The following is a 27,902-nucleotide window of genomic DNA, read 5'->3' on the forward strand; positions in this document are numbered from 1 at the left end:
AGAATAGATGAAGTAAGAAAGCCAAGACCTTATTTTCTAATCCCTACTTGTTGGTAGTGTGGTCAATGATATCATCTGGGAGCTTGTTAGCAAGGCAAAAATCTCAGGCCTCCGCCCAGACATGATGAATCAGAATGTACTAACACAGTGACTGGGTGATTCCCATGCACATGGAAATTTGCAGAACACCGGACAAAACCAGTGGAATGTAAAAAATAAAGTACTGCTGCCTGGGTCCCACCCTCCAAAATTCCCAAGTTATTGACCTAGGGTAAGCACTGGGCTTTGTAAAAGCTTCTCCGGTGATTCTATCTTGTGGCCAGAGCTGAGAACCACGTCTGGCCAAGCTTGGGTCCTGGGATGTCTTTTGTCCTGGGAGGCTCTGAGAAATCACATCCTGAACTCTGGGAAGAAGCTTCATTACATTATCATTAGGGTGGGACACGGTGCTGGAAGGGACAGTCCCAGAAGGAGGCAGGCACAGCTGTGACTGAGCCAGACAGGTCTAAATCACAGGGCCATTTGCATCTCTCATTGAGAGCCAGGGACAGGTGGCTCTCCGGAGTGAAGATGGATTTGTCTTCTCACAGCCACAGTTTGAGACATCGCCTCCTTGCAGACTGTCTTGGCTTCTGGGAGGAAATGACCCTCCAAAGTCCTTGGTTTTCTCACCTTTACCCTTTCTGAGAGCTCTTGGAACTTACCTATGCATAATGCTTTTCGTGTGGCCTATCTGCTTCAAATTTAACGATAATTGGCTTGATTTCCAATGTTACCACTTAACACTTAACTACCAAAGTAATAATGGGAATGTCCTTTCACTGTTCTCGGCCTTGATGTCCTCATCCATAAAATGGGAAGAATAATTCTTACTTATCAAGAATTCCATGAGGATTTCTTCAGAAAACTGACTAGTACAGTGTCTGGCAACAGAGTAAGTAATTAATGAGAAGGAGTCATTACCCCAAATTGTAATCCACCTGTCTCTCTGCCTAGCCTGTGGTCCACCTGACTAGTTGGCATGATTCTTTTTGTATTGGTGTCTTTCTCCTCACTATATAATGCCTAGCACAGTGCCTGGCAGCTAAAAGATGCTTAAAGAATGTCACATGTATTTCTTGTTTTTACAGTTTAGAATGTTAATTTACACCAAATTTAATTTTTTAAAATAATACACACATATTTAGTTAAACGGAAAAATAAGCTTTCCTTCTCTGTTCCCCCACCGAGAGCCTTGTAAGAAGCAACCCCTGCTAAGAGCGTGCTGTTTGTCCTTCCTGACCATACAAACACTCAGCCACAGGATGCTGCCATGCACTTGGACACAGGTGCAGTGTTTGGTGGCCAAGACCTTTGGTGGTAGAGTTGGTAGTGATACTTACCAACTGTGTGACGTTGGACAAGTTAGTTGACCTCTCATGCCCTTAGTTTCACCATCTATAAAAGAAATGAGTTAACATTTATAAGATTTTAAGAAGAATACCTGGGACATGGTAAGGACTGTTCTGAGACTGACTTTTTCTCACTTATCTCTATATTTTGTAGAACTTTTCACGCCAAGACATATTGATCTCTAATAATTTTTAATGGCTTCGTAGAATTACTTTTGGTGGCTACATCTTAATATATTTAATCATTTTCCAGTTGATGGACATTTAAGATGGTTCCATGTCTTTAACTATTGCATACAATTTGTAAGTATTATGAATACATCCTTCTGGGACTAATTCTGTAGAACAATACCCTAAATAGAGTTACCCGGTCACAGGATAGGTGCTTTTAAAATTTTGATAGATATTGTGAAAATTGCTTCCCCGAAAAGTTTTGCCAATTTACTTTGAATGTGGGTGCATTAAAGTGAACATTTCCCCCCACACCATAGCCTATGTTGGAAATTATTTTATTTTTATATTTTCCATTCTGACGTTAGGGAAAGAAAAAAACACTTGCCACACGATGTGCTAAATCCATGTATAAATGAACAAAATGAGCCAGCGTGTGAACGGGGACTGTGCGCCCCCTCCCTCCCTCCCTCCCCACGCTGACCCGGCACAGTGTGTCCCCATCAGCCCTGAGCTCACTGCCCTCCCCTCTGCCCGCAGCCTGATGGAGTGTGCAGGGGAGCATGCGAACATTGCCAAGTCTGTGGAGAACTTCGTGAACCTGGTCAAAGGCCTCCTGGAGAAGCTGCTGGATTACCGGGGTGTGATGACCGATGAGAGCAAAGACAACCGCATGAGCTGCACCGTGAACCTGCTGGTGTGTGGTCGCGGGGGCCTCCCTGCTGGAGACTCTGGGGGAGGGGCTTAGCTTTGGGTCTCACTGTCACTCTTGAGAGGGAGGCAGTGCTGAGGGCTTTGGAAATCCGACAAATGTGGGATTGAATCCCTGCTCTACCATCTGCTCATTTGGTGTCTTGAGGCCAGTTGCCTCGCCTTTCTGTGCCTCGGTGTCCTTATGTATGAAACGGGCTGATGAGTCTTCCCCTTAGCACTTAACCCATCGCATAGAAGGGAGAGGGCAGTACAGCTGCTTCAGAGTCACGTATCTCCTGGGTTTCCACCCTACCTTTACAAGTAATAGGCTGGACATGTCAAGGAAATGGCCCTGAATTAGTTTGTTTACCTATTACATAGAATCATAGCTCATATTTCATAAGACGGGGTAGTTCTGGCCCGTGGCTAAGTGCTCAGTGGTTAGTCTTCTTCTTCTCACAGAATGGAGTAACATCAATCACTCGGGTTACCATCACTATGCACCAGGTTAGCCAGAGCAGCTAATCCCAAAGCCAAGCTCTCCACTTCTGTGTTACAGGAGCCCCCTGCCGGCTCCCGGATGCCTCTCTTGCGCTCCGTGATTTGGTCAGCAGACAGGTGGCAGCAGCCATAGTGCTTCATACCCTTACCTCAGTCCACTTTAATTGTTTAAAAGATTCAGAGTGACCAAAGACCAGGTGGCCTTCATCACGTCAATCCCCCCGCCATTACAAAGGCTCCAGAAACACAAACCCTGTCCGTGTGGTTCTGTTGTGCGGCCTGTCCTTACCCAAAGTGGACTCCTTTTAACAGCTCAGATATTGCTATTGATCTTCTGGAATGGTAAAGGGAAGGAAAGACCTGATTACAGAGAGAGGGAATTCATTGCTAATTACTCCACCAGGCCCAATTAAAAAGTGTAAAGAGAGGTTTTCCAGGCGTTTAGCTGCCTTTCTCTTTGAAGAGACAAGAGTTGGCTGAAGACATTGACCTTTAACAGCCAGACCAGGATCAGGGAGGAAGCTTGGGCCGGACAATCCTCTAAGAAGTCAGACCCTACTAGTTTTCTGTGTGCGACTCAGGGAGGAGGGCAGGATGGCATAGGGAGGGAGGGTGCTGTTGGGAGAGGTGATGTCGAATGTGATCTGCCACCTCTTGACCGCATGCCCTGGGACACGTCACCTCTCCTCTGGGCCTCAAGTGCACATGGCTACAGGGGATTAAACTAGGATTTGCTCCTGGTGTATCTCATGGATCAGGTCAACAGCTCCTGGTTCAGAATCTGTAAGGACTTGTTTAAAAAATGCTGCAGGGGCAGTAGTTCATGGTAGCATCCAAGCATTTGGGGAGGCTGAGGTGGGAGGATTGCTTGAGGCCAAAAGTTTGACGCTAGCCTGGGCAACATAGCAAGACTCTATCTTTACAAAAAATGAATATTAAAAAAAAATTAGCTGAGCATGGTGGCACATGTCTATAGTCTCAGCTGAGGAAGGAAGGTCACTTGAGCCCAGGAGTTTGAGGCTGCACTGGGCTATGATGACCCCATTGCACTCCAGCCTAAGTAACAGAGCAAAACCTTGTATCAAAAAAATAAAAATGAAAAGTAAATTAAATTAAAATGCCACAGGAAGGGATCTCTGGTGGTGAAACCCAGGATAACTACTAGTCTAAGGGCCCCTGAGCTGGAATAGGGACCTGGCTTCCTAGTACTGCCAAATTTAGATGTTTGGGGTATGGAATTTTGTCATCACTCCTGATAGTTCTGCACTACTGGCATTATGATCTATTACTATCACTGGGATGCTATTACTTGTTTTCTAACTCAGATTCTTAAATTGACAAGGCCTGAGCTTCTAAACATAAAACAGGGCTGCCTTTCAAAGTGGACTTTGTTAAACTAAACTGCCCCAATCTTGGCAACCTACCTCTTAATGCTGTAAGTAACTAACATGCACCTCCCAATACGTGATGGCTAAGACACTCTGTCCCTTTGTAGTCTAAGGGTCAGGGATGTGACTTCCAAAGCAGAATCTCCCAATTAAGCTGTTTGATGCATCCAGGAGGGTGAATTTCTTGCTCCCATCTCAGTGTGTCCTGATAGTAAACATGATATCAATCTTCTTCTTGTCTTCATTGCTATATCCTTGACCTATGTGGCTCTGCAAAGAAAAACACTCATCACTGTTTTTCCTCCCCTACCTAGAATTTCTACAAAGATAACAACAGGGAGGAGATGTACATAAGGTAAGGTTTTTATTTTCTAAAATCCAGATCTGCTGTCTTGCTGCCCTGCTCAATACCAATCAATGGCTCCCTGCTACCTTCAAGATAACATTTAAACTATTCTCCTTGACTTTCAGACCCTCTGTGTTTTGATTCTTGTCAATTCCCTCAGACTCAGCTTCTTCCATTTCCTACAATCAGCCCCATAAAACAACACGGAATTCTCTGACCTGCCATGCTGTCTTGCTCTATCCACAGATTATATTTTCCTTGAGAACAAATACCTTGTGGGTTGAGCCAGTAGATTGCATTTGCATCTGTTGAGCCCTAGCTCAAGCATGTAGCAAGACCAATGCCTAGCACAGTTTTTTTTTTTCTTTTAATTCCAGATCACTATGAGGGTACAAATGTTTAGGTTACATTGTTTTCATTTCTAAGGTAAAGTTCAAGTTGTTCTTGAGCCCTTCACCCAGAGGGAGTGCTCAAAACCCTCACATAAGTGCACAGTGGGTGAACAACCACCCATGGGCCTCCCTTCTCCCCTTTCCCTCTTCTCCCCTACCCTTCACTAGAATATACTTGTGTTTCTCTTTAGTGGGGGGTGTAATTGTTTATATATTGGTTTCATATTACTTGTTTTTCCATTCTTGTGATACTTTACTAAGAAGTGTGTTTCAACCCCAGCCAGGTTTCTTACGTCTGAATAGTATTCCATGATATACATATACCACAGTTTATTAATTTGTTCATGGGTTGATGGCTACTTGGGTGGCTTCCACATCTTAGCAAATGTGAATTGAACTGCAATTAATGTTCCAGTGCAAATTTCCTTATGGTAAAATGATTTTTTTTCTTCTGCGTAGATACTTAGTAATGGGATTGCAAGATCAAATGGAAAGTCTACTTTTAGTACTTTGAGGATTCTCCATACTTCTTTCCATAGAGCTGGTATTGGTTTACAATCCCACCAAGAGTACAAAAGTGTTCCCTTCTTTCTACAACCTTGCCAGCATCTTCAGTTTGGAGACTTTGTGATGTGGGCTATTCTCACTGGAATTAGGTGATATCTTGGAGTGGTTTTGATTTGCATTTTTCTGATGATTAGAGACGACGGGCATTTTTTTTTTCATGTTTGTTGGCCATTTGTCTGTCATCTTCAGAAGAGTTTCTGTTCAAGTCTCTTGCCCATTTATAAAGGTGGTTGTTTGGTCTTATTGATTACATGAGTTCTCTGTAGATTCTAATTATTGGTCCTTTGTCAGATTCATGGCATACAAACAGCCATTCCAAAGGCTGTCTATTTGCTTTAGTTGTAGTACCCTTAGCTGTGCAGAAGCTTTTTAGCTCGATTATGTCCTGTTTATTTATTTTTGGTGTTGCTACAATTGCCAAGAGGGTCTTCTTCATAAAATGTTTTCTAGGCCAATTTTGTCAAGTATTTTCCCCATGCTTTCTCTAGAATTTTTTTTTTTTGTTATTCTTTCTTTATTTTTTTATTATTATTTTTATTAAATCATAACTTTATACATTAATGCATTTATGGGGTTCAGGGTACTGCTTTGCTATACAATGTGAAATGCTTACATTGAACTAACACGTCCATCACAATTATACTCATTTCTTAATAGTTTTGAAATGTACCATTGCGTCATGCACATTAGGTGAGGTTCCCCCCCCAATTACCCTCCCTCCTTCTGTATCTCCCCTCCCCTCTCTCTCCTCTTCCCTTCTACTTTCTGGGCTATAGTTATGTTTTGCCATTTATATGAGTGTATAGGTGACTATATATTCATTTCATAGTAGTATTGAGTACATTGGATACTCTTTTTTCCATTATTAAGATACTTTACTAAAAAGAATATGTTTCAGCTGCATCTGGGAAACATAAAAGATGTGAAGTCTCCATCTTTTTATGGCTGCATAATATTCCATGGTGTATGTATACCACAATTTGTTAATCTATTCATGGGTCGATGGGCACTTGGGCTGTTTCCATGTCTTAGCTATTATGAATTGGGCTGCAATAAACATTCTGGTGCAAATGTCTTTGTTGTAAAATAATTTTTGATCATCTGGGTACATACCTAGTAGAGGAATTGCAGGATCGAACAGTAGGTCTACTTTTAGTTCCTTGAGTGTTCTCCAAACTTCTTTCCAAAAAGGTCGTATTAGCTTGCATTCCCACCTGCAGTGTAGAAGCGCTCCCTTCTCTCCCCATCCACGCCAACATCTGTAGTTTTTGGATTTTGTAATGTGGGCTAATTTTACTGGAGTTAAATGATATCTCAAACTGGTTTTGATTTGCATTTCTCTGATGATTAAGAATGATGAATATTTTTTCATGTGTTTGTAAGCCATGTGCCTGTCTTCTTCAGAGAAGTTTCTGTTCAAGTCTCTTGCCTACATATGAATGGGATTATTTGTTCTTTTCTTATTGATTAGTTTGAGTTCTCTGTAGAGTCTAGTTATCAGATCTTTGTCGGAAGCATAACCTGCAAAAATCTTCCCCCATTCTCAAGGTTGTCTGTTTGCTTTACTTACTGTACTCTTGGCTATGAAAAAGCTTTTTAGTTTGATCAGCTCCCAGTAATGTATTTTTGGTGTTGCTTCAATTGTCCAGGGGATCGTCCTCATAAAATATTCTCCCAGACCAATTTCTTCAAGTGTTTTCCTCACACTCTCTTCTAGTATTTTTATGGTTTCATGTCTTAAGTTTAAATCTTTTATCCAGTGAGAATCAATTTTTGTTAATGGTGAAAGGTGTGGGTCCAGTTTCAGTCTTCTACAGGTCACCAGCCAGTTCACCCAGCACCATTTGTTAAATAGGGAGTCTTTCCCCCACTGAATATTTTTGATAGGATTATCAAAGATCAAATGATGTTAAGTAGCTGGGTTCATCTCTTGGTTCTCTATTTTGTTCCATAAATCTATCACTCTGTTTTTGTGCCAGTACCATGCTGTTTTGATCACTATAGATTTATAGTATAGCCTGAAGTCTGGTAACATGGTATCTCCTGATTTGTTCTTATTTTTGAGTAATATATTTGCTATTTGAGGTTTTTTCTGATTCCATATAAAATGAAGTACTATTTTTTCAAGTTCTTTAAAGTATGACAATGGTGCTTTAATAGGGATTGCATTAAATCTGTAGATTGATTTGGGTAGTATAGACATTTTAACAATGTTGATTCTTCCCAGCCACGAGCATGGTATGATTTTCCATTTGTTAACATCTTCAGCTATTTCTTTTCTCATAGTTTCATAGTTCTCTTTAGAGTGATATTTCACATCTTTTGTTAGGTAAATTCTCAGATATTTCATCTTCTTTGGTACTGCTATGAATGGAATAGAGTCCTTGGTTGTTTTTTCATCTTGACTATTATTGGCATATATAGAAGCTACTGACTCGTAAGTATTGATTTTATATCCTGAGACGCTGCTGTATTCCTTGATCACTTCTAAGAGTTTTGAAGTTGAGTCCCTAAGATTTTCCAGGTATAGGATCATATCATCAGTGAAGAGTGAGAGTTTGATCTCCTCTGACCCTATTTGGATACACTTGATCACCTTCTCTTGCCTGATTGCGATGGCTAAGACTTCCATTATTATGTTGGATAGCAGTAGAGACAGTGGGAATCCATGCCTTGTTCCTGATGTGAGTGGAAATATTTTCAATTTTATACCATTCAATATGATATTGGCTGTGGATTTGCTGTAAAATGGCCTGTATCAGTTTAAGAAATGTCCCTTCTATGCCTATTTTCTTAAGTGTTCTGATCATGAAAGGATGCTGGACATTGTTAGAGTTTTTAATTGTTTTATGTCTTAAATTTAAATCTTTTATTCAGTGAAAGTAGATTGTTGACAGTGGTGAGAGGTATGGGTCCAATTTCAGTCTTCTACATATATCTAACCAATTCTCCCAGCACCATTTATTAAAAAGGGATTTTTCCCCCAGTGCATTCTTTCGTTTGGCTTCTCCAAGTCCAGAAACCAATGACTGGGTTCATCTCTAAGTTCTCTATTCTATTCTATAGATCTATATCTTTATTTGGGGAGCTAGCACAGTTTTGAAGGAAAAAAAATACCAAGATGCAAGATGTCTACTTCTTTGTAGGCATGTAATAGACATTGATTTTAATATATCTTAAATAGTTGGGGGAGGGGCATTAGCCTAGAGCAAAGAACTCCTTTGCCAAATATTCTCAGAATGTCATGTTTTTTTTGCAAGTTTCTTTTTTATTATTTTTATTTTTATTCATTATAAAAAATACATACTTATTGCCAAAATAAAAAATCTCATAAGACACAGGCAAGCAACACAAAAATGAAATAAATTCTCATACTCCATACATATTTCCAGACCTGTTCATATTTATATGTATTATTGAATTCCAAGCATGCATATTTTTGCAAAACTGGAATTATATTACTCATAATTTATTCTTTTCTTTTATTTACTTGACAAGAATTCCATGTCAACATCATTTGTAATGCAACTATAAAATTTGTTTTTCGGAATATACCATGATTTACACAGCCAATCCTAAATGGCTGAACATTTAGGTTGTTTCCAACTCTCTTTTCTACAATACATAGCACAAAAACAAAACTCTTGGACATATACCTTTTCACACCTGTTTATGAAGCTAGAGCCCCAGTGGTAGAATTAGCCAGAAGGTTAAGGAGAGGGTATTTAGGCATGTATTGTCGAAGGGCAGGGAGTTTAAGTCTAAACTTGTTGCAGATATTTTTAGGCACTTAGTTTTTAGCCTTCCTCCAGCAACAGGAGCTATCATTTGGGGGGAAAAAAATAATCTCATAGTTTTGTCTTGGGCTTTGGATATTTATAACATCATTAGGTGTGACATGATTTCAGCAGCACAGAACTTTGGGGTGAAGGACCTAGGGTCTTCACCTTGTTTACTCTGCAACCCTGGATACATTAGTCAGTCTTTCTGAGTTTTACAATCTGTAGGATGTCTCTGTCCTAGCTACTGTTTTGAGGATTAAATGAGATACTATAAGAATTATGCCCAGCACATGGTTTCCTCCCTCCAACCTCGTTTCTCTCCTTCTTATTTTAGAAACACAGATGGCGAATCCCAGACCTCCACAAGCTTTGGAATTTGAGGCCTATAGTAATCTAGGAAAACCATATTTGTCTAAACCAGATTGCAAACAGGGTATAGTCTGAAAATCTGTTCTGTTTGGCAGGCAGAGTATTTTAAAACATGTTTTTAACTGGTTGCCAACATTTAAAAATCTAGAGATTTTTACATTAAAAAAGAAGTCAAAATTTCCTTCTCCCGAAAAACTCAGATGGTGTGGCAACATGGGGGCCCCTCATCTTCTTCTGACAATCGCCACCTCAACTGAATGGCAGCAGCCCGTTTAGACACGGCCTGGAGCCCTGTAATCACGACATCATCTCTATTTCCCATTGTACCTCACCACATCCACATCACACCAGCATGACATCTGGAGGTATCTGAGCTTGGTGTCTCTGCTTGAGCTCATTATGGGGATCATTAGATCCTTGAGTTGACAAGGGAGAGTAGAGGGAACCTTGGCCAATGAGGGAGATGAAAAGAGCAGGGAAGCTCTTTCTGGGCCTCTCTGCCCAAGCATCTTGGACCCAGACATCTAAGGTCTAAGAAACAAAGGCTAGCAGGAGGAAATAAGGCAGGAGCAAACGCTGGACACACAGATGTTTCTAATCTCCAGACTCTTCACTGTTCACCCTCATCAGTAAGACATCAATGGAGAGGAGCATGGGAAGGCCAGGCCTATGGAGGCAGAAACAGCTGGGCTTGAAATACGCTTCCACCTATTTCTGGCTCTATCTGTTCAACCTAGATCTCAGTTTTCTTATCTTAAAAGCATTGGTGGAAGGATGAGCCAATAAAATACATGATAATAGCTGAATGAATGAATAAATGAATACCAATCTTCCTGCCTGGAATCCTTCCCCATCACCCCTTCAGATCCCAGCTCACCTGTCACACTGTGGGACGCTTTCTGGAAGGCCCTCCTCTCCCCTCCTAGGTGTGTCCTGCTCTCTCCGTACCACAGACCGCCCCATCACATTTGTCACAGCTGTGTTTTTGCAGTTATATATTTGATTATTTGATTCATGTCTGTCTCTTCCCTTAGATTCTAAATCCCCAACTCTGAGAACATGTCTGCTTTTGTCGCCCTTTATCTCTAATGCCTGGGACATCCTGGGTATTAGTATGACTTTGCTGAATGAATAAGGGAGTGAGCAAAAGGTTACTAGGGCATCCTAGCACACTCCCCATCAGATAGCCGCTAGGCGACCTTTCTGCCCCTCAGCACCTTCAGCAGGCCCTACGCAGAGTTCAGGCAGCTGCATCTGGCCCACTGGCCTGTCTTATGTATCCAAGGACACTGAGTGTTAGCTTCTTCTTCGGCGAGTTCCATGCAGAAAGCCTTTCTTCTACCAGAAGCCTTAGCCTGGGCATTGAGATACGTGCTGAGTGCAGGTGCCTGAGGAGCCCTGTCTTCCCCAGGCTGAGACAGTGGATCAGAACAGAGTTTTGGCATCGCAGAGGAGAGAATCACCATCTTCCCTTCATCAAATTTCTGAGAGTTGGGTCTAAGTAAATGTTTCTAATGACATGCAAGTCACCAAAGCAGGTGTTTGTTGGCTCTGGATTTGGTTTCGTACCATGGGGCGGGGTGGGGGGCGGTTTCTGTAGAAGAGCTTAGGTCAGCAGTTCTCAACCTGCAGGTTGCAACCCCTTTGTTCCATTTGAAACAACGCAGCAATTAGGAAGGTTGAGGACCACTGGCTTAGGTCACAGTGCTAACAGATAGCAGCTGTCACTGTTTAGTGCTGGCTACAGGCTAATCACGTGCAGGGCACACTCGCATTTCTTTGCCACAAAGCTGCCTGTCACTTAGGAGCCTATTATGTGCACCTTCTGTATGCCCAGTAACTTTTAGGGAGGTTCTGTGAGTGTGTTGGTCCATTTTTCCGATGAGTTACCTAAGGCACAGAAGAGTGAATTCACTGCAGCTTAAAACCTATCATGCATCAACTAAGAATTTCCCAGAGGTGTCTTCCTTTATTCCTGTCCCTGTCCTCAATGCTCCTCAACTATTTTGTCATCTCAGGGTTTGTAACCGAGATGTCACTTTGCAACAGGACAGTAAAATAAAGTGTGATTCAGTTCAATAGCTGAATCTTCCTACAGACACCTGAAGGCCTCCGTATGAATTTCTGTTCTTTAACTCATGATCTACTCCCTTCCATTATCGGAAAATGTGCTTACTTTATACCTAGAGAACCCTGAAGAGAGGGTAGGAGCTTCCCTCCACAGTTGCTGTGGCTTGTTCAGACTCCTGTAGTTACCCAGTGATTAAGGTGGGGGGCCAAGTCCCAGCTCTTCCATTTATTAGCACATAACTTCTGATAAGTTATCCCTCCTTCCTTTATTTCTCTCACTTGTCATATTGCATTGGCAAGCCCATTCGGTATCAAGTTGAATACTGGCCAGGGTGGCACCTAACTTCTCCAGGCCATAGTTTTATCATCTGAAAATGAAGATCCCTAATGGACCCATCTCCCTGGGTTGTCATGAGCATTAAATTCTTGAAGGCCTCTGAAATACTTAGCATAGTACCTGAAGTGCACTAAGTGTCCAGCAAACAGCGCAGAGGAGGGCTGACTATCCAGGGCAGATGGACCTGGAGAGGAGCCCGGTTATTTTACCTGGCTCCTCCCAGGCCCTACCAGATGCCTCCCTTATCACTGTATGGTAATTCAGCATATTTTACTCCAAACAGATACCTGTACAAACTCCGCGATCTGCACCTGGACTGTGACAATTACACAGAAGCTGCCTACACACTTCTTCTGCACACCTGGCTGCTCAAGGTATTGTCCCTCTGGATGAAGGGGATTCATCTTGGGATCCTCCATGCAGCCCTCACAGCAGGTTAAGAGAGAGAGAGAAAAGAAAGAAAAAAGGAAAATAGAAAAAAATAATAAGCCAAATAAATATTTTTTGCTTTGTATCCCCAAATGCTTGACGTGGTAAGGGTATTTTTCTGCCCTGCTTCACCTGGTCATTTAAGGTTTTGAGTGATGTTTACATTTAGCAACAATAACCCCCAAGATATATTTTGCAGTTTTATATAATATCTCAACTGTTGTCAACTATAAATCATCAGCACACCCACTGAGCTCCATTCCTTCTTTTGAAAACTTTGCCATAGCTGGAAAAATCAGGTTTCCTTTTCTCTTTTGAAGAACTGAAGAGTCGTGTTTTGTAGGGGTTCCCAGTAAATCCCTACAAAGCACATACTGAGAGTCAATAAAGAGTCAAATCAGTGCAACTCAGCAAAAATCAGGTGGCCCTTCCCTGGAGGAAATTGTAGGGTGGCCTCTTGCTCTCTGACCCCTGAATCCAGGGCGCTGAGGAGGCAAGCAGAGTGTTTGCGGGTCTTCATCTGACTCCTCCTGAGTGTGGTTCTAAACTGTCATGTTCCTCTTTTGCTTTAGGATGTCAGTGCTTTCAAGAAGGCAACCTCCAAACATCCAGGGTACTTGTGGCCCCAAAGTGCAGCCTCCCCAGGGGTACCCGGGGCTTCCAGAAATGAGCTGAATTTGGGAGAGGCAGAGAGAAAGCAAGGACAGGGCCTGGGGAAGGTGATCTCTGCCTTTAATCCTGACAGATGCCTATTCTGGGCAACCTCTGGCCCCACGTGACTTCTCATGTCTCCTCCTCCAGTGGTCAGATGAGCAGTGTGCCTCTCAGGTCATGCAGACCGGCCAGCAGCACCCCCAGACACACCGGCAACTGAAGGAGACACTCTATGAGATCATCATAGGCTACTTTGACAAAGGAAAGGTAATCTGTCCCTGCCCCTACTCTTTCTGTGGGACCCTGGGTTCTCACAGGACAGTTCAGTCCCTTACATTCAATCTTCCCTCAGCTCCTGTCAGATGTCCTTCCAAATCCTAAATCTGATCACTTCTCTCCATCTTCTCTCCATTTCATTCTTACCACATCCATTCATGGCATCAGCATCACTCACCTAGGCACTGCCATGGATCTTGAGCCGTTTCTTCTATTTCTCCCAAGAGATCATGCTCCGTAGAGGAAGCTGGATAATCAGAAAACATGTGTTGGGCCGTGTTCCCCTACTTATAGTCATTTCAATGGCTTTCTTGTTCTACTTAGAGTAAACTATACAATCCTTCCATGGCTCATGACGCCACACATGAGCTGTGCCCTACCAGGTTCCCCCTTGTTCATATGGTCTCAGTGGAACTCTTTTCAACCTCAGGGCCTTTGCACTTGCTTTTCTTGGATTGAAGCATTCCTTCTCTAAGCTAGAAGGCTAGTCTCCCTGCACTGCTCAGGGCTATGCTTACATGTCATCTCCCAAGGAGGCGCTGACCACCACCAAAGCAGCAGCATCCCTGCCCTGAGTCACCCTTGTTACTTCTTCAAAGCACCTGTCACTATAAGACATCATCTTCACCATTTTATTTGTACTTGTTTATTGTCTGACTCCCCACTTTAGAATGCCAATGAAAGCAGGGACTTGTCTTATCCTCTGCTGAATGCTCAGTGGCTAGAACAGAGCCTGGCATGCAGGACTCGATAAATGTATGCAGGGTCAATTTATTGAATGGGTGAATGACAATGTGGTGCCATCAATGATACCCAAACAGCAAATGTGCTTGGTTGAGTTTGGTTAAGAGATGGGACAGATGAGCTGCCGCACAGCTCTAGCCTCCAGTGGACCTTCAGAAAGCACCAATCTGAATGTTACCATTCATTCTTGAATCTATAGGAAGTGGGGCATGGTGACCACATGCTTAGGCTCTGGATCCAGAGGGCCTGGGCTACTATCCTGGCTTCTCTACCATGCATGCCTCCCTTGACTTCTTAATATAACAGAGAGATACTGCTAGTACCTACCTTCTAGTAGACCTGTGAAAATCAGGTGGAAAAATGCACAGAATCTGGTACATAATGAGGCCTTGATCAAGATTAATTCTCATCACTATTACCCTACTCCGCCACTTCTTCCATTAAACCTTTCTTGAGTCTTCCATCTTACCTGCCCCTCCTCCAAATTGCATGGCCTCTTACAGCTCATCAGGACATAATATAACACTTAATTTTGGTCTGTCCCGTCACTGCAGTTCATTACATCTGTCTTAGTCTGATCTCTCCACCTTTCCTGGAAAGACAAAATGAGATAATGTCTGTGGAAGGGCTTATAAATCCCCAAGAGTCAAGCAGACAGGGAACTGTTTTTATAATTTACAATTACAAGCCTTTTGAGGGCAGAAACTCTGCCATCCCATGTACCTTCTGCCCTGCTGTTTGTGTACCAGCTGATTAAGTCAGAGGCTGTGTGAGTGCCCCCAAAGCACATGTCGAGCTTTGTCCTCTGCAAGAGACTCAGTTTCACTCTGTGCTGAGCAGGGAGGAAAAAGACACCATCCTTACCAACCTCAAGGATCTTACCATCTAGTTGGCAAAACAGGCCTGCCAACACCTATCTTTTTTTAACATTTCCCTTTGATACTGTGCAATAATGAGGGAGAGGGCAAAGTACTTCAGGGGCAGAGAGGAGGGAGCAGACGGGTAGAGCTCACCCTGAACGCCACCACTGTGACAGCTTCTAGAATGAAGCTGACACTCCTTCCACTGCCCTCGGCTTTCCTTCTCCACACCTCCTCAGGGAGACTCCTGGCTCTGAACACACCAGGGCTTTCCACTCCCCAGCCCATCTTGTCATCCCCCGATGGACTGCTCTTCCTTCCTCAAACCCAACTATTGCATCTTTTGACGTGTAAACTGTGCCATTTGCATTCCATAGGAGTAGAGGCTGTATCTCATCTGTCTTTATATCTGCTCTGTCACTGTACCCCACTCCGTGCCCAGAACCCAGCAGGTGCCCAGTAGAGAATGTATGACACTAGACTGACACCCCCCAGTAGAGAGGTCATTGACTGTCAGACGGTCTGATAGCCACACAGGAGATGTGGAAATCCCAGGCACCTGACTTCCTGGGAAGGGGAGTCAGCCCCTTCCCTGACTCTCAGGGAGATCTAGCATATGGGGAGAACACTTCCTCTCCCTGTTCATACTACACTGGAGAACAGGCAAAGCCCTCGACTGGAGTCAAACAGTCCCCAGCCTACCCCAAGGGTATTACCACAGCCTTCTAGTTCAGGGTGAAGAGACAGCACCAGCCCACGCCGGTGGTAGATTTGATTCCTCCTCCTAACACACAAAGCACGTTAATGCTGCTTCCTAAGCTGTCCATGGGTTTACAGCCACAGCTTCTCCACTCTGCATTTGGTTTATTTATTTTTATGCTTGGATGCAGAGAAAGCACTTTTGCTACAAAGCTCGCACTGCATTTTGGCAATCTCCCTTCTCTCCTCCTCCCACTCCCCAAGCTTCCCCATTTAGCTGCATTTTCCATTTTAAACCAGAGGTGAAATGTGATGGCTATCCCTTGAGAAGGCCAACTCTCAAGTCCGCCCTGCCTCTCTGTAGCTGTCCCTGATCCTCTCTGGCCTAAGATAACAGATGACCTATTGGCTTCTGGCCTGAGACAGAACAGAGAAAAAGTAACTCCTAGGTCCGTGGTTTGTTTTTTCAGACTTTCTTCTTTTAAAATGTAGATGACCTACTAAAAAAGTTGTAATTTTTTAAAGCTCTAATACCATCCTACTTCCCCCTCTGCGCTGCCCCCTCCTCACCAAATAACCTTAACAAGAAGATCGACAGAGTGGGGAAATCCCAGGACCGGGCATCAGGAGAACCGGAGTCTGGCCCAACTTGGTCCCTAGAAACTCTCAGACCTGGGGCTACTTACTGTTCACTTCTCTTAACCAGTGCTTCTTGGAAAATGGGGCGAGCACCTCTCTGGGGAAGCTAAGGGAGTCAAAGGTTTCCTTCACCATGTACTTAGGAGGCAGGGAGGGAAATGGAGGCCACGGAGACGCACACACGTGGGTTTGCATTCTGGCCCTGCTTTTTTGCTGGGCATTTGACCTGGGGCAGGTTGCTGGGCCTCTCTGCACTCCCATTCCTCACCTAGAAAATGAAGATGCTGTTAGCTACCTCTGAGAGTGGTTGTGAAGAATCGGAGAGCATGTAAAAATAAACAATGGCTGTGCCTACTCCATAATTTATCAAGAAATTAGGTGAGAGACCAGAAGAAGGTTGTCCCCCTTAGGAAGCCACCCCCCACCCCACCATGTGAGGGATATGGCTGGGTCAGAGCAAGATTTGTGGCTCAGGCCCAGGGAACATCTGTGTCTCTTCCTCAGCAAGGGCTGTGCAAGCCTGGAGCTGCCTCCTAACCTCTGTCCCTGTGACCTTCCCGTAGATGTGGGAAGAGGCCATCAGCCTGTGCAAGGAGCTGGCAGAACAGTACGAGATGGAGGTCTTTGACTACGAGCTACTCAGCCAGAACCTGGTAAGGTGTCGCAGGGGAGGCCGACTCCTGGGCAGTCAGGGCCTCAGCACACCTGAGGCCCAGGAGGAGGGGCACGGGGACGAGTGGGGTTCAGAGAATGGAAAAAGAATGGAAGCAGGACTTGAGCAAGGCTGTGAAATCTTTCCAAAGAGAGGTATTATGGGAAAACTCAACAGCGATGGTTCTTCAGACGGAGCGTTGAGTACCTGTGTGGCGCTGGCTGCTGCCACTGCTACACACCCAATAAACGCTGTGCTACATTTGCAGTAAAAGTTCCACAAATCACCAAACCAATTAAATAAAAGCACAAATTCGCACTTTCTGATTAACAGATAAATCACATTAAAATGCTCCCCATCTGCCTATTCCCATTAGCATCTCGGTGCTTGTGATTTGGTGGGGGAAGTGCAAAGTGTGGGAAGCCAGCCTGTCCTGAGCCTGCTGCAGAAGCCAGGACTTGGCGGGGAGTTGGGCTGTGCAGGGAAATGGAGGCCTGGGGGGGTGGGGGCTGCCTTCCTCCACTCCCTCACAACTCCACATTTCCTGGCTGCCTGAGAACCAGGACCCCTTGACCCCTGGACCACCGGACACCTCTTTAGCCCATTTAGGGAGACCAATCCACCCATTTCCAGGGAACTATAAAACAGAATCAGAATGTTAGAAGCAGATTGCTCAGCTTTCTTTGCTAGAGGCATAGTATAGTGATCTTGTTAAAAACAGCTGAGCTCTTAGCTGGTTTTGCCATGTGTTAGATATGCTGCAAATATGCATAGACATGCCCTTGCACCAAGAGACACCCAGTGGCTGCCCCACACATACGTTCTCGCGGATGTTGCCAACGCGGAGGCACACGCGCTTCTGCAGTCTATCATGATCACAGATCTTGCACACGCTCTCTTACGTGTGTGCATGCGCAGGCACCAAATCCACATCCCACGGGCTCCTGGCTAGGCCACAGCTGTCTCCAGAGTGGATCAGATTGAAGATGCCGTCCAGTGTGAGATGCACTGTTCTTTTTTATGTACCACGTCATGATTTCTTTAGGGCCAACAGCAAGTGTGAGATGCCCTCGGATGTAAAGTGAGATTCAAACTGTTTTCAGAGATCTTAAAATATGAAAAATATAGGCCCCTTAGAGTAGGTGAAATGTTAGGTATGCATACACAGGGCAAGGTCTAGACTCAGAGACACTCGTCCATCTGTAAAGCCTCACAAACACACGCACAAGTGTGCGTGGAGGTGGGGACAGAGTGTTGATGGGGACCCTGGGACTGGGCTCAGCCTCCACGCTTACTAGCTATACTACAAGATACCATTTCTCTATCTGCAAAGTGGAGATACTTGTGGTATTGTTATGAGGACAGTGCAAGGAAGGGTGCTAGTGAAGGCAGAGTGATCAACACAGCACCCAGCCTCCTATAAATATAGCCATTATCATCAGGATTATAGACATAGCCACAGATATAGAAACATGTGCCCTGGGCAGAATTACACAAGCTTCTACTCCTGATAATGAGCAACAGATACCATTGCTCAACAGATTTTCATTATTTTGTAAATATGGTAAATTATATTGGTTGATTTTCAAATGTTAAACCAACCCTGTATTCCTGGGATAAACACCACTTGGATTAAAAAAAAAAAAAAAAAGAGAAACATGTGCCCTTGGCCCATTAGCTCTAATATAATGTGGCCTCTTGGAGCTGAATGAGCGTTTGATAAATATCTATGTTGTTAAAAGCTGTGTTTTCTTCTTTCAGATCCAGCAGGCAAAGTTCTATGAAAGCATCATGAAAATTCTCAGGCCCAAACCAGACTACTTTGCTGTTGGATACTATGGACAGGGATTCCCCTCCTTTCTGCGGGTGAGTTTGTGGGTGACTTGGACGTCAGGATAGGGCCCCAGGCTTGTCATCCCGGCTGTCTGTGCTTTGAGAACCTGCTTGTGCTCTGAAGCTATGCCCTCCTCTGTTTGAGTGCGCCCTCCCCCCCAGTGGACGCCCTAATCAATCCCCCCAGCCCAATCACAGCATCTGCCATCTGCTGTGTTTCTCTAACTACACAGCAAGTAGAGCTGCCTTGTGAGGCAGTGAGCTCCCCGTCACGAGAATGAGGTGTTCAAAGAGAGGCTGGAGGCTGTTTGCTATTCAGGACTTACCATAGAGCAGCTGTGGTTCAGACCTTGTGGTTTCAAGACCTTTTTGCTCTCTTTGCAATTGCTGAGGACCCCAAAGAACTGCATTTGTGGATCACATTTACACTTACCCTATGAAAAATTAAAACTAAGAAAATGTTTTAAAAATCTGTTTAAAAAAATAACAATAATAAATCCATTGCATTAACATACACATCTTTAGAAAATAGCTCTATTCTCTAGTAAAAAATCAGTGAGAAGGGTGAGATTGTTTGACATTTCTGCAAATCTCTTCAATGTCCAACTTAAGAGAGAACGGCTAGATTCTCATACCTGCTTCTGCAGTTTGTTGTGATCTCAGATCACACAGCCTCTGGGAAGCTCCATGGTGCACCTGTGAAAGAATGAGAGTGAAAAAGGCAAATAAAAGCTTTAGTATTATTGTGAAAACAGTTTTGATCCTGTGTGATTCTAGAAGGGTCTTGGGGACCCTCAGGGGTTCCTGGAGACTCAGCACAGTTTCTGAACCACTCCTTTAATGGTTTGTTCAACCATCATGTGACGAGGTGGATTAGGTCACCTATGGGTTTCCTTCATTCAGCCTGTAGTTAAATTCTAGGGTGAGGGAAATACAAAAGAAATAGCAAATCTGATCTTTGACCTTGCTCAATTTTCAGGCTAGGTCAGGAGCTACATCACGCACTGTTACCAATCAATGTGGAAGTCACAGTGGGCTTGCTGGTGTGATCACCATGAGCAGCAGACAGGGGAGATGGTGAGGGTTCTGTAGGTGCATTAGAGGGGGTTTTCGAAACCGGACTGTATATCCAAATGCCCTGAGGAGCTTGGTAAAATATACATTCCTGGACCCTACTCCTATGGAGTCCTTTTCAGCAGATCTGGATTAAGGCCTGGGAGTCGGAACTTTTAAAAGTCTCCCAGGCTTCTCTGATGATCCACCAGTTTTGGAGAGGTAAGTCACAGGCTTGGGTTGGGACAGAGGAACGCAGGGGCCATTTGAAGCAGTACAGATGGCAGGACTGTGGCTAACAGCAGTTTCTTAACCTTAGCACAGTGGATATTTTGGACCTGATGATTCTTCATCATGGAGGCTGTCCTGTGCATGTAGGATGCACCCCCACCCCCAGTTGTGACAACTGAAAAGTGTTTCTAGACATTGCTTTTGTCCCATGGGTAGCACAGTCACCCCCAGAGGAGGGCCACTGGTCTATGAAAGGCAAACAAGATCAGGAAGCGTAAAGAGTGTTTTCATGGTCTTAGAGCTAGGAGTCAGGTGAGGAAGAACCTTCCAGCCCACAGGCCCCGCCCACGTGGCCCATTACCGGCAGGAGGGAATTTTGTGGTCATGTAAATAGGAGAGCAGGTGTGACACAGTGAAACTCGAGTGAGAAATTAATTTGAAAACTGTACGTAGGATAGTAAGAAGAAAGTTCCCAGAATCCATGATCTTTGCTCCTTTTAGACCCAAACTTTTTCTTTAAAGAAGTGATGTGCTCAGCTAGGTCAGTGAGTTGAGCATTTCCTCCTCCTGGTGGGGAAAACAAGAGAAGAGGGATCCACTGGGGGGCCCCCAGGCCCAGCTCATCTCGCAGCTCCCCGGCTTTGCTTGGGCTACACACCTCACACCTGGGCCCTGTAATCTCTGATGCGTGTCGTTTCTCTGCAGAACAAAGTGTTCATCTACCGAGGGAAGGAGTATGAACGAAGAGAAGACTTCCAGATGCAGCTGATGAGCCAGTTCCCCAATGCGGAGAAAATGAACACAACCTCCGCCCCTGGTGATGATGTGAAGAATGCCCCAGGCCAGTGTATCCTTGGAGAAGAAATACCCCAGCCAAGGGCCAGATGTGGGCAGTCCTGCCAGGACTTTAGCCCACAAAGGCCTGTCTGAGAGCTCAGAGCTGCTCCAGAATCATGGCGGTGGTGCCACTTTGAGTGTCCAGCATGGAATTCAGAGAACCCATTCATGTATTCTTGCAATGAATATTCTCAAGCCCTAACTCTGTACCAAGCATTGTAAAAAGCACCAGAGATTTACACTCACAAAGCGGTCCTTTCTTCAGGGAGCTAACAATGTAGCAAGGAAAAAAGACATTGAACAACTAATCTCACTATTACATATTTATTTATAAAGATCTGATCCACACCAAGAGGAAGCCATATAGGACACCATGGTTGAGAGGGCAGAGAAGGCTTCCTTGAGGAAGGTGATGTTAAAAGTGATAATCAGCTGAAGCTTAGTGGGAGATGGAGAGAGTGTCCCAGAGGGAAGGATGCCTGTGTGTCAAGGCCTGTGGGGAGTGGGAGGGGGGGAGTATAGCAGGTTCCAAGAGCTGAAATGGCATCACACTGCTGATATGATCAAAGCAAAACTCCTGAGTGAGGCCTGCAAGTCTGTCTGTGGTCTAAACCCTGCCTGCCTGTCCAATGTCATTGCCCCCAACTCCTCCTTTTCTTTCTCACGTCCCTCTTGACTACACTAGCCCAGCTTGTGGCCACCCCTGGGCTTCACATTCTCTGTTCCCTCTGCCTAGGATGCCCTTCCCCCAGCTCCTCACACGACTGCTGTCTCTTGCCCACAGATCCTTGCTTTATAATGGCTAACATGGCCTCAGCTGGACTCTGCATGACCCTGTTGTCTCAAACCCTGTTCGTTTTCTTTAGAGAATTGATCTCAATTTGTCATTGTCTTTTGTGCCTGTTAAAGGCACAGGAATGTGAGCTAGGACAACAGTGACAGGTCCATGAAGGAAGAGCCTTGCTCTGCCTTATTCCCTGCAGCAATTCCCACATTTCCCGTGGTGCTTGGTACAAAGTGACTCTCAGTAAATATTTGTTGATCGATAGAAAGGAAAAGGAAACGAGCCAGAAAAAGAAAAGTGAGGCAGATAAATAGAGGAACGAAAGGAGGGAGGTGGCAGGGAAGGAGGCAGCTCACTTGGAGGACATGGAGCATGGCTGCAGTCACACAAGATAAAGTAAATAAGGTTAGGCGGGCTGTGTGTGGTATGAGTGGACACCGATGCAGAAACGCATTGTGTTCCCGGGGCAGGAGCTGGTGCTAGGCAGCGGGCACTACTCTCTGTGGCTGGAGCACATAGAAGGCCGGCTGCTGAGCCGAGCAGAGCATAACCTCAGCCTGGCTCCCTGCCTTACACCCTTTAGCACAAATTAAATTACCACCTTTAAAATAGGATTGACAGGTTGCGTGGCTAGTCTGCTAAATCTGCTGAACCTTAATCCAAATAATTTTCCCTTGGGTGATAAATATTCATCTGTAACCTTTCCATTATGCTCGCTCGCCCTTCATGCCTACTCCGCTGTGGTGATTTGTTGGAGGTAATGCAACTGGTGGTGCCACTGGCTGGTTAGAAACGGGAATTTGGTGGCAGGATTAGAACTAAGACCGTTCAACGTGGATGTCCTGGTGTTGAACAGCTCCACGGCCTTTCGACTTGGGGTCAGGGAGAGCGTGCACATGACTGGACTGTATCATATTTAAGCCTGCTTTCTTACCTCGCTCAGTGCCAGGAGACAGGTGTGAAAGAAAAGGGAAGGGCTGGCGTTTTCTACTTGTCCTTTTCGTGGGACTGAGAGCTTTATAACCATCATTTCTTTAAACCCTATGAGGGCAAGTATTCATTTCCTTGTTTCATAGAGAAGAAATACATGGGGTAGAGATGCAAAGTAGTTCATCTAAGGTTACAAGGCTAGATAGTGACAAAGTTAGTATTCAAACCCCAAGATCAGTCTCACAGCCTGTGTTCTAGCATACCATCATTCTTTCATGAAGATTGATGAACAGAGTGCTATTTACTAACTGTTTACCATGTACTAGGCATTGTATATGCATTGTTTCATTTTATCCTCATAATAATCCCGTCAGTTGGGCATTATTACTGTCTGCCTTTTGCTAACAGAACTGAAGTTCAGAGAATTTAAGTAGCTTGTGCAAGGTCACAGCTAGGAAACTGATGGAACTAGGATTTGAACTCAGGCCTGCTTCTCACCGAAATCTCGAGTCCTTAATATTCCGTTATCTTGCTTTTACTTGTTAAAAAGCTGATACACAGTTTAGAAAGGTGACAGATATCATGTCTTCTCACTTAGATATCCATATAGGGCGAGACATTTAAAAGCAAAGGGGTCTTTGTAGGGACTCTATTGCCCAGATGTCTGTGGCCACAGTTCCGTACATAGATTCAGCAGCTGGTGTAGGGGTCTAGCCAGGCATGCTCCCAGGCATGACATGAGAGTATTGGTGTCATAAGCTTCTCTAGGATGGGTTTGGAGTCTCCCCTTGGACCAAGACCAGTGGTCACAACCTTGGTCTTAAATCAGTAGACATAACCTAGAACATTCCCCAAAACAACGCATGACAAACCTTTCCATTAGGAACCAGACAGGAAACATTTTAGTCTTTGTAGGCCACACAGTCTCTGTTACAACTCTAGTTTTGGTGGTGGGAAAGCAGCCTAACACATAAGTGCTTGGGCATGGCTGTGTTCCAATAAAACTTTATGGGTATTGAAATTTGAACTTTTTATCATTTTCGTATGTCACAAAATACTATTTTCCCCTAACCATTTGGAAACATAAAAAGTATTCTTAGCCTGTGGTCCACACAAGAACAGGCAGTGAGTTGACCTGAGGGCCATAGTTTGCCAACTTTTGCCATAGACTTTATCCAGAGTGATCTCCTTCCTAGAGTAGGCTGTTTGGCCATATGTCTTGAGAAAGAAAATGGTTTTCCTAAAGATTATAGAAATACTTCCACTGAGATTTATTCATTTGTGTTCAGCCTTGCCCTCTCTGAGGGAGCCTCATATAAGGCAGAAATACTTTTCAGATGTAAAACTATCAAATCCCTAACACCCTAGCGTAGAGTAAGTTGATGAGAGACAGGAGGAATTGAATTTAATTTGAGATTAGGTTTGGGCCATTTATTATATGTAAAAGAATCATGAGAAAGTTCACAATCTGGGACAGAAGTAGGGGGTCGTGGGTAGAACAGGGGAGAGAGAGAGCAGGCAGCTGGAGAGTTGGTCCTGAGAGAAATGTGGACAAATTCTATAGAGCAGTGGTTTTCAACCTTCCTAATGCTGTGACCCTTTAGTACAGTACCTCAGTTGTGGTGAGCCCCAACCATAAAATTATGTTCATTGCTACTTCATAACTGTAATTTTGCTACTGTTATGAATCGTAATGTAAATATCTGACATGCAGGATGTATTTTCATTGTCACAAAGCGGTGTAACTCACAGGTTGAGAACTGCTGCTGTAGAGACTTAAAGGAAGGAAAACGACTCTCAGTAGGGGGTGAATTTCGTTTTTATGTACTGTGATATTTGACATCTGCCCAAAGGTTCACAAGAGGGAGATGATGATGAAAGAAAGGTTCCAAGCAAAGGGAATAGGAGGCTTTGTTGGCTATCCAGAGATAATTAATGATGGAAAAGTGTGTTGCCACCATGTTAGCCTGGCTTTAAAAGCCAGCAGAAGAATCCTCAATTCCTTAGTTGGCACACATGTCAGGCCCAGCAGATGATTTTTTTAGAATTATCAGGTGATCATAAGGTAGAAATAGGGAGGAAAGAACTTGAACACCTAAATAAAATACATGTGTAAGGAAGGAGTGGAAGATAGGGAAAGGGAAGCAGGGGTCATGAATGGACCAGTGACCCTGACTTTGTTCATTTGGTTTGCCGATGTTGTCTGCTGAATGAGTGAATCAGTGCCTCTCCAGTAGCTGTGCCTATGGCAGGCATCACTAGTTGATCATGGAGCTCTTTCCCACTGAGCCTGGATGCAGCTCCTTACAACCTTGCAGCAGCAGATGATTTCAAATTTTTAGAGTCAAAGTGCAAAATGGCATTTTTTAAATTTTTTTTAAAATTTTTTTGGCTGGGGCCAGTGTATGGGGCCAGAACTTGACTTTGAGCCACAGGCACCACCCCCAAATGGCATTTATTTACATGTTATTTACAAAGTGGTGTTTCTCCAATGTTAGCATGCATGTGAATCACCCAAGACTGAGGATCTGGCTCAGAAGCTTGCAGGGGATTCTGCTGCTACTGGTCAGAGGACCACCTTTCAGTGAGGAGTCTACCATAAAAGAATTCTGCACTTAGGGTTAAAAGACCTAAATACAAACCCTGATCTGTTCTTGCAAGCTATGTGAACTTCAACAGGTTACCTGGCTTCTCTGAATTCCACAGGGACAATTTAAGTTAATACCACCACCCAATGAAATTGCAGAAAATAAGTCAGGCCATGAGATGTTTTCTGTAAGAGACTGAGAGCTGTAAATGTATTAGGTGGTATCGTTGTTGATGAGAATGTAGCAATGATAATGGTAACTCAGAGCCACTAGCAAACTGTATTAGCAGGAGCTGAGATCTGGAATAGGGTTGAGGGTGACAGACTGACAAGGACCTTAGTGACTACATGCTGGCCATTAGTACACAGTTGGCAGCCAGAAAACCAAGCTTGATCATTCAATAAAAACATGGCCCAGAAGGGATGACCTGGAAAGTCTCAGCTAAGACCTGGTAAACTTGGCAGCCAACAATACTGAGACATATTCTAAGTCCTTAACCTCAGAGATTCCAGACATCCAGTGTTTCACTGTCCAGCCGGTCTTGGATGAACACCCCAGGTTCAAGAATAAGCCAGTGCCTGACCAGATCATAAAGTAAGACCAACAGCACACTGGGAAGAAGAATGGGGGAGAACAGCCTTTGATCCCACCAAGCTGAGTGGTGTCAGGACAACCCCAGTGCCCTTCTGGTTCCCTCTAGAATCACCACCTGACAAGGCTGAAGCCAAGATAGGTGGGAGGGGCAGGCTGTGGCTTCCTTGCTGCACAAAGAATACTTGGTGAATGTTGAGGGGATTCCCTGAGCTGGGTGGGAAAATCCTGTTGCTCAGGTTGATCCCAGATGGTGTGGCTGGGCAGGTGACAGGCAGGGTGGGGGCAAAGGGCCTGAGTCATGCCGAGCACAGGAGGTCCCAAAGAAACATCTTTTCAGCATTTGTGAAGGTTATACATTGACAGTGGATGTGTTCAGGCTTCAGTAAAGGGACATTAGAGGAAGCAGTATGAAGGCAGTTGTCCCTCTGTTCTATATCAGATTGCATGGTCATTGATGAGGCCACAAGGTAGGGGCTCTGTGGGACACGGGATGTATCCCTTCCATGCCCAATGGAGCACCTCGAATGTCTTAGAATAAGTCTTCACCTCTGGGTGGAGCAGTCAGAAAAAGGATCTGCTTTGGGAGAGGAAGGACCATTTCCTTCAGGGGAGACTGCCCCTCCCAGCAACCTCCCCAGTGCCATAGCTGAGCAGATGTAGCACTGCTTGGATCTCAGCCTCCTTTCACCCTCTTGATCAGACATCATGGGCAGGGGCATCAATCATGCAGCTAGCACACCGTCCTGCTGGCCCCATGTTAAAACCGCATTGGGGATTCAGGAAGACTGATTTGGAGGAATGGCTTAGATAGCTAACGGAATCCTTCGAGGACACCGCTGGCACATTAGGCTCAAAGCTTAGGCCTATATAGCTAATTGTTAGAGTCACAGGAAATGATGACATAGGCTATCCTATCTGCATTAATGCTACAATTCTAATTGCTTAGATGCTTTGGGGATGCTATGATCTTGTGAGGGCATAAGACCAGTCTACTCAAATCACCTTGCCAGGAAAACCTGTGCAAGAGTTACTTTTATGTGCCCCTGATTATAAAAGCCACCACATGGACTCTGCCAGACCTAAAGTTTACTGTAATGAGTCTCCCTGGACAGTGCGGTGACAGGTTGGGTGTCAGCAGCTAGGCACAGCTACCAGGAGCCCACTCCTCTTCTTGTCTTTCAGCTTTTACAAATCTAACCACGTGCAAAGGTTCCACTACTCCCGGCCTGTGCGCAGGGGGACCGTCGACCCGGAGAATGAATTTGCTGTGAGTATCTCCCCTACCACCCTGGTTTATCCCCCAGGCCACCTTGAGCAACCAGAGCCTGTATCTGCCAACCTCGGAACGGGAGGGAACTTGATCTAAAACCAAAGAAGAAGATAAAACCAACCCATGGATACAATGACACCCATCCCACAGACTCTTCCACTGGGTTGGCTTTCTCATTTCTTGAGACTTTTCTCTCTTAGGATAGAACCTGGGCCCTGTATCAGATAGATCTTTTCAACCACAGGCCCTCAGACATTCCCAGCAGGTAGAAACCCTCAGGCTAAGAAGGGAATGTAGAAGGCAAACCTTCCAGCAAACACCAGTAAGAAGCCACAGCAATTCAGTCATTCCTGTCCCCTGAGTACTCATCTCCTGGGTATGCGTTGCCCAGTAGGACCTGTCTTTTGTTCCCAAAGGCTGAGGCTGGAATGAGCAGCTGGTCCCACATTTCTCTCAGCTATTGCCTTTACACTGTGATTCTGAGTATTTTGGCAGTCACTGCCCCTTCAAGAATCTAATAAGCACTGTGGACCCTTCCCCCTCCTCCACCAAGAAATACAAATGGTCATGTTCCTTATTGCCCCCCAAATTCAAATTGTTAATAAACCCAGGTTCAAACTAACTTGCCCTAAGTCCAAGAGCTTAAACTTCATGTTGGGAAAGAATTCTTGAGGGTAAGGTGAGAATGTGTTTCTGGTCTTGCAATATTTATTCTGTTTCGGGCGGATGGGAGGCCTGGTGGCCTGGCTGGGTGTCTGCTTCTCTGATACCCAAGTTTCATAAGTGTGTTGCTTTCCTGCCCTTGCCACGCCCTCCCTGCCC

General features: G+C 44.6%; 1 protein-coding gene across 1 annotated transcript in view; it reads left to right on the forward strand.

The window, feature by feature from the left end:
* The window catches only part of DOCK2 (dedicator of cytokinesis 2), a 466,833-nt gene that overhangs the window by 405,877 nt on the left and 33,054 nt on the right, over positions 1-27,902 (forward strand). The window contains exons 35-43 of the mRNA XM_053566743.1: positions 2,103-2,259; positions 4,459-4,499; positions 12,291-12,381; positions 13,238-13,357; positions 16,872-16,961; positions 18,722-18,826; positions 20,783-20,924; positions 25,729-25,810; positions 26,993-27,077. Of these exons, the coding sequence (XP_053422718.1) occupies positions 2,103-2,259; positions 4,459-4,499; positions 12,291-12,381; positions 13,238-13,357; positions 16,872-16,961; positions 18,722-18,826; positions 20,783-20,924; positions 25,729-25,810; positions 26,993-27,077 (913 nt within the window). The remainder of the gene's footprint in view (positions 1-2,102; positions 2,260-4,458; positions 4,500-12,290; positions 12,382-13,237; positions 13,358-16,871; positions 16,962-18,721; positions 18,827-20,782; positions 20,925-25,728; positions 25,811-26,992; positions 27,078-27,902) is intronic.

This window comes from Nycticebus coucang, chromosome 17, assembly GCF_027406575.1.
Source record: "Nycticebus coucang isolate mNycCou1 chromosome 17, mNycCou1.pri, whole genome shotgun sequence".
Classification (NCBI taxonomy): domain Eukaryota; kingdom Metazoa; phylum Chordata; class Mammalia; order Primates; family Lorisidae; genus Nycticebus; species Nycticebus coucang.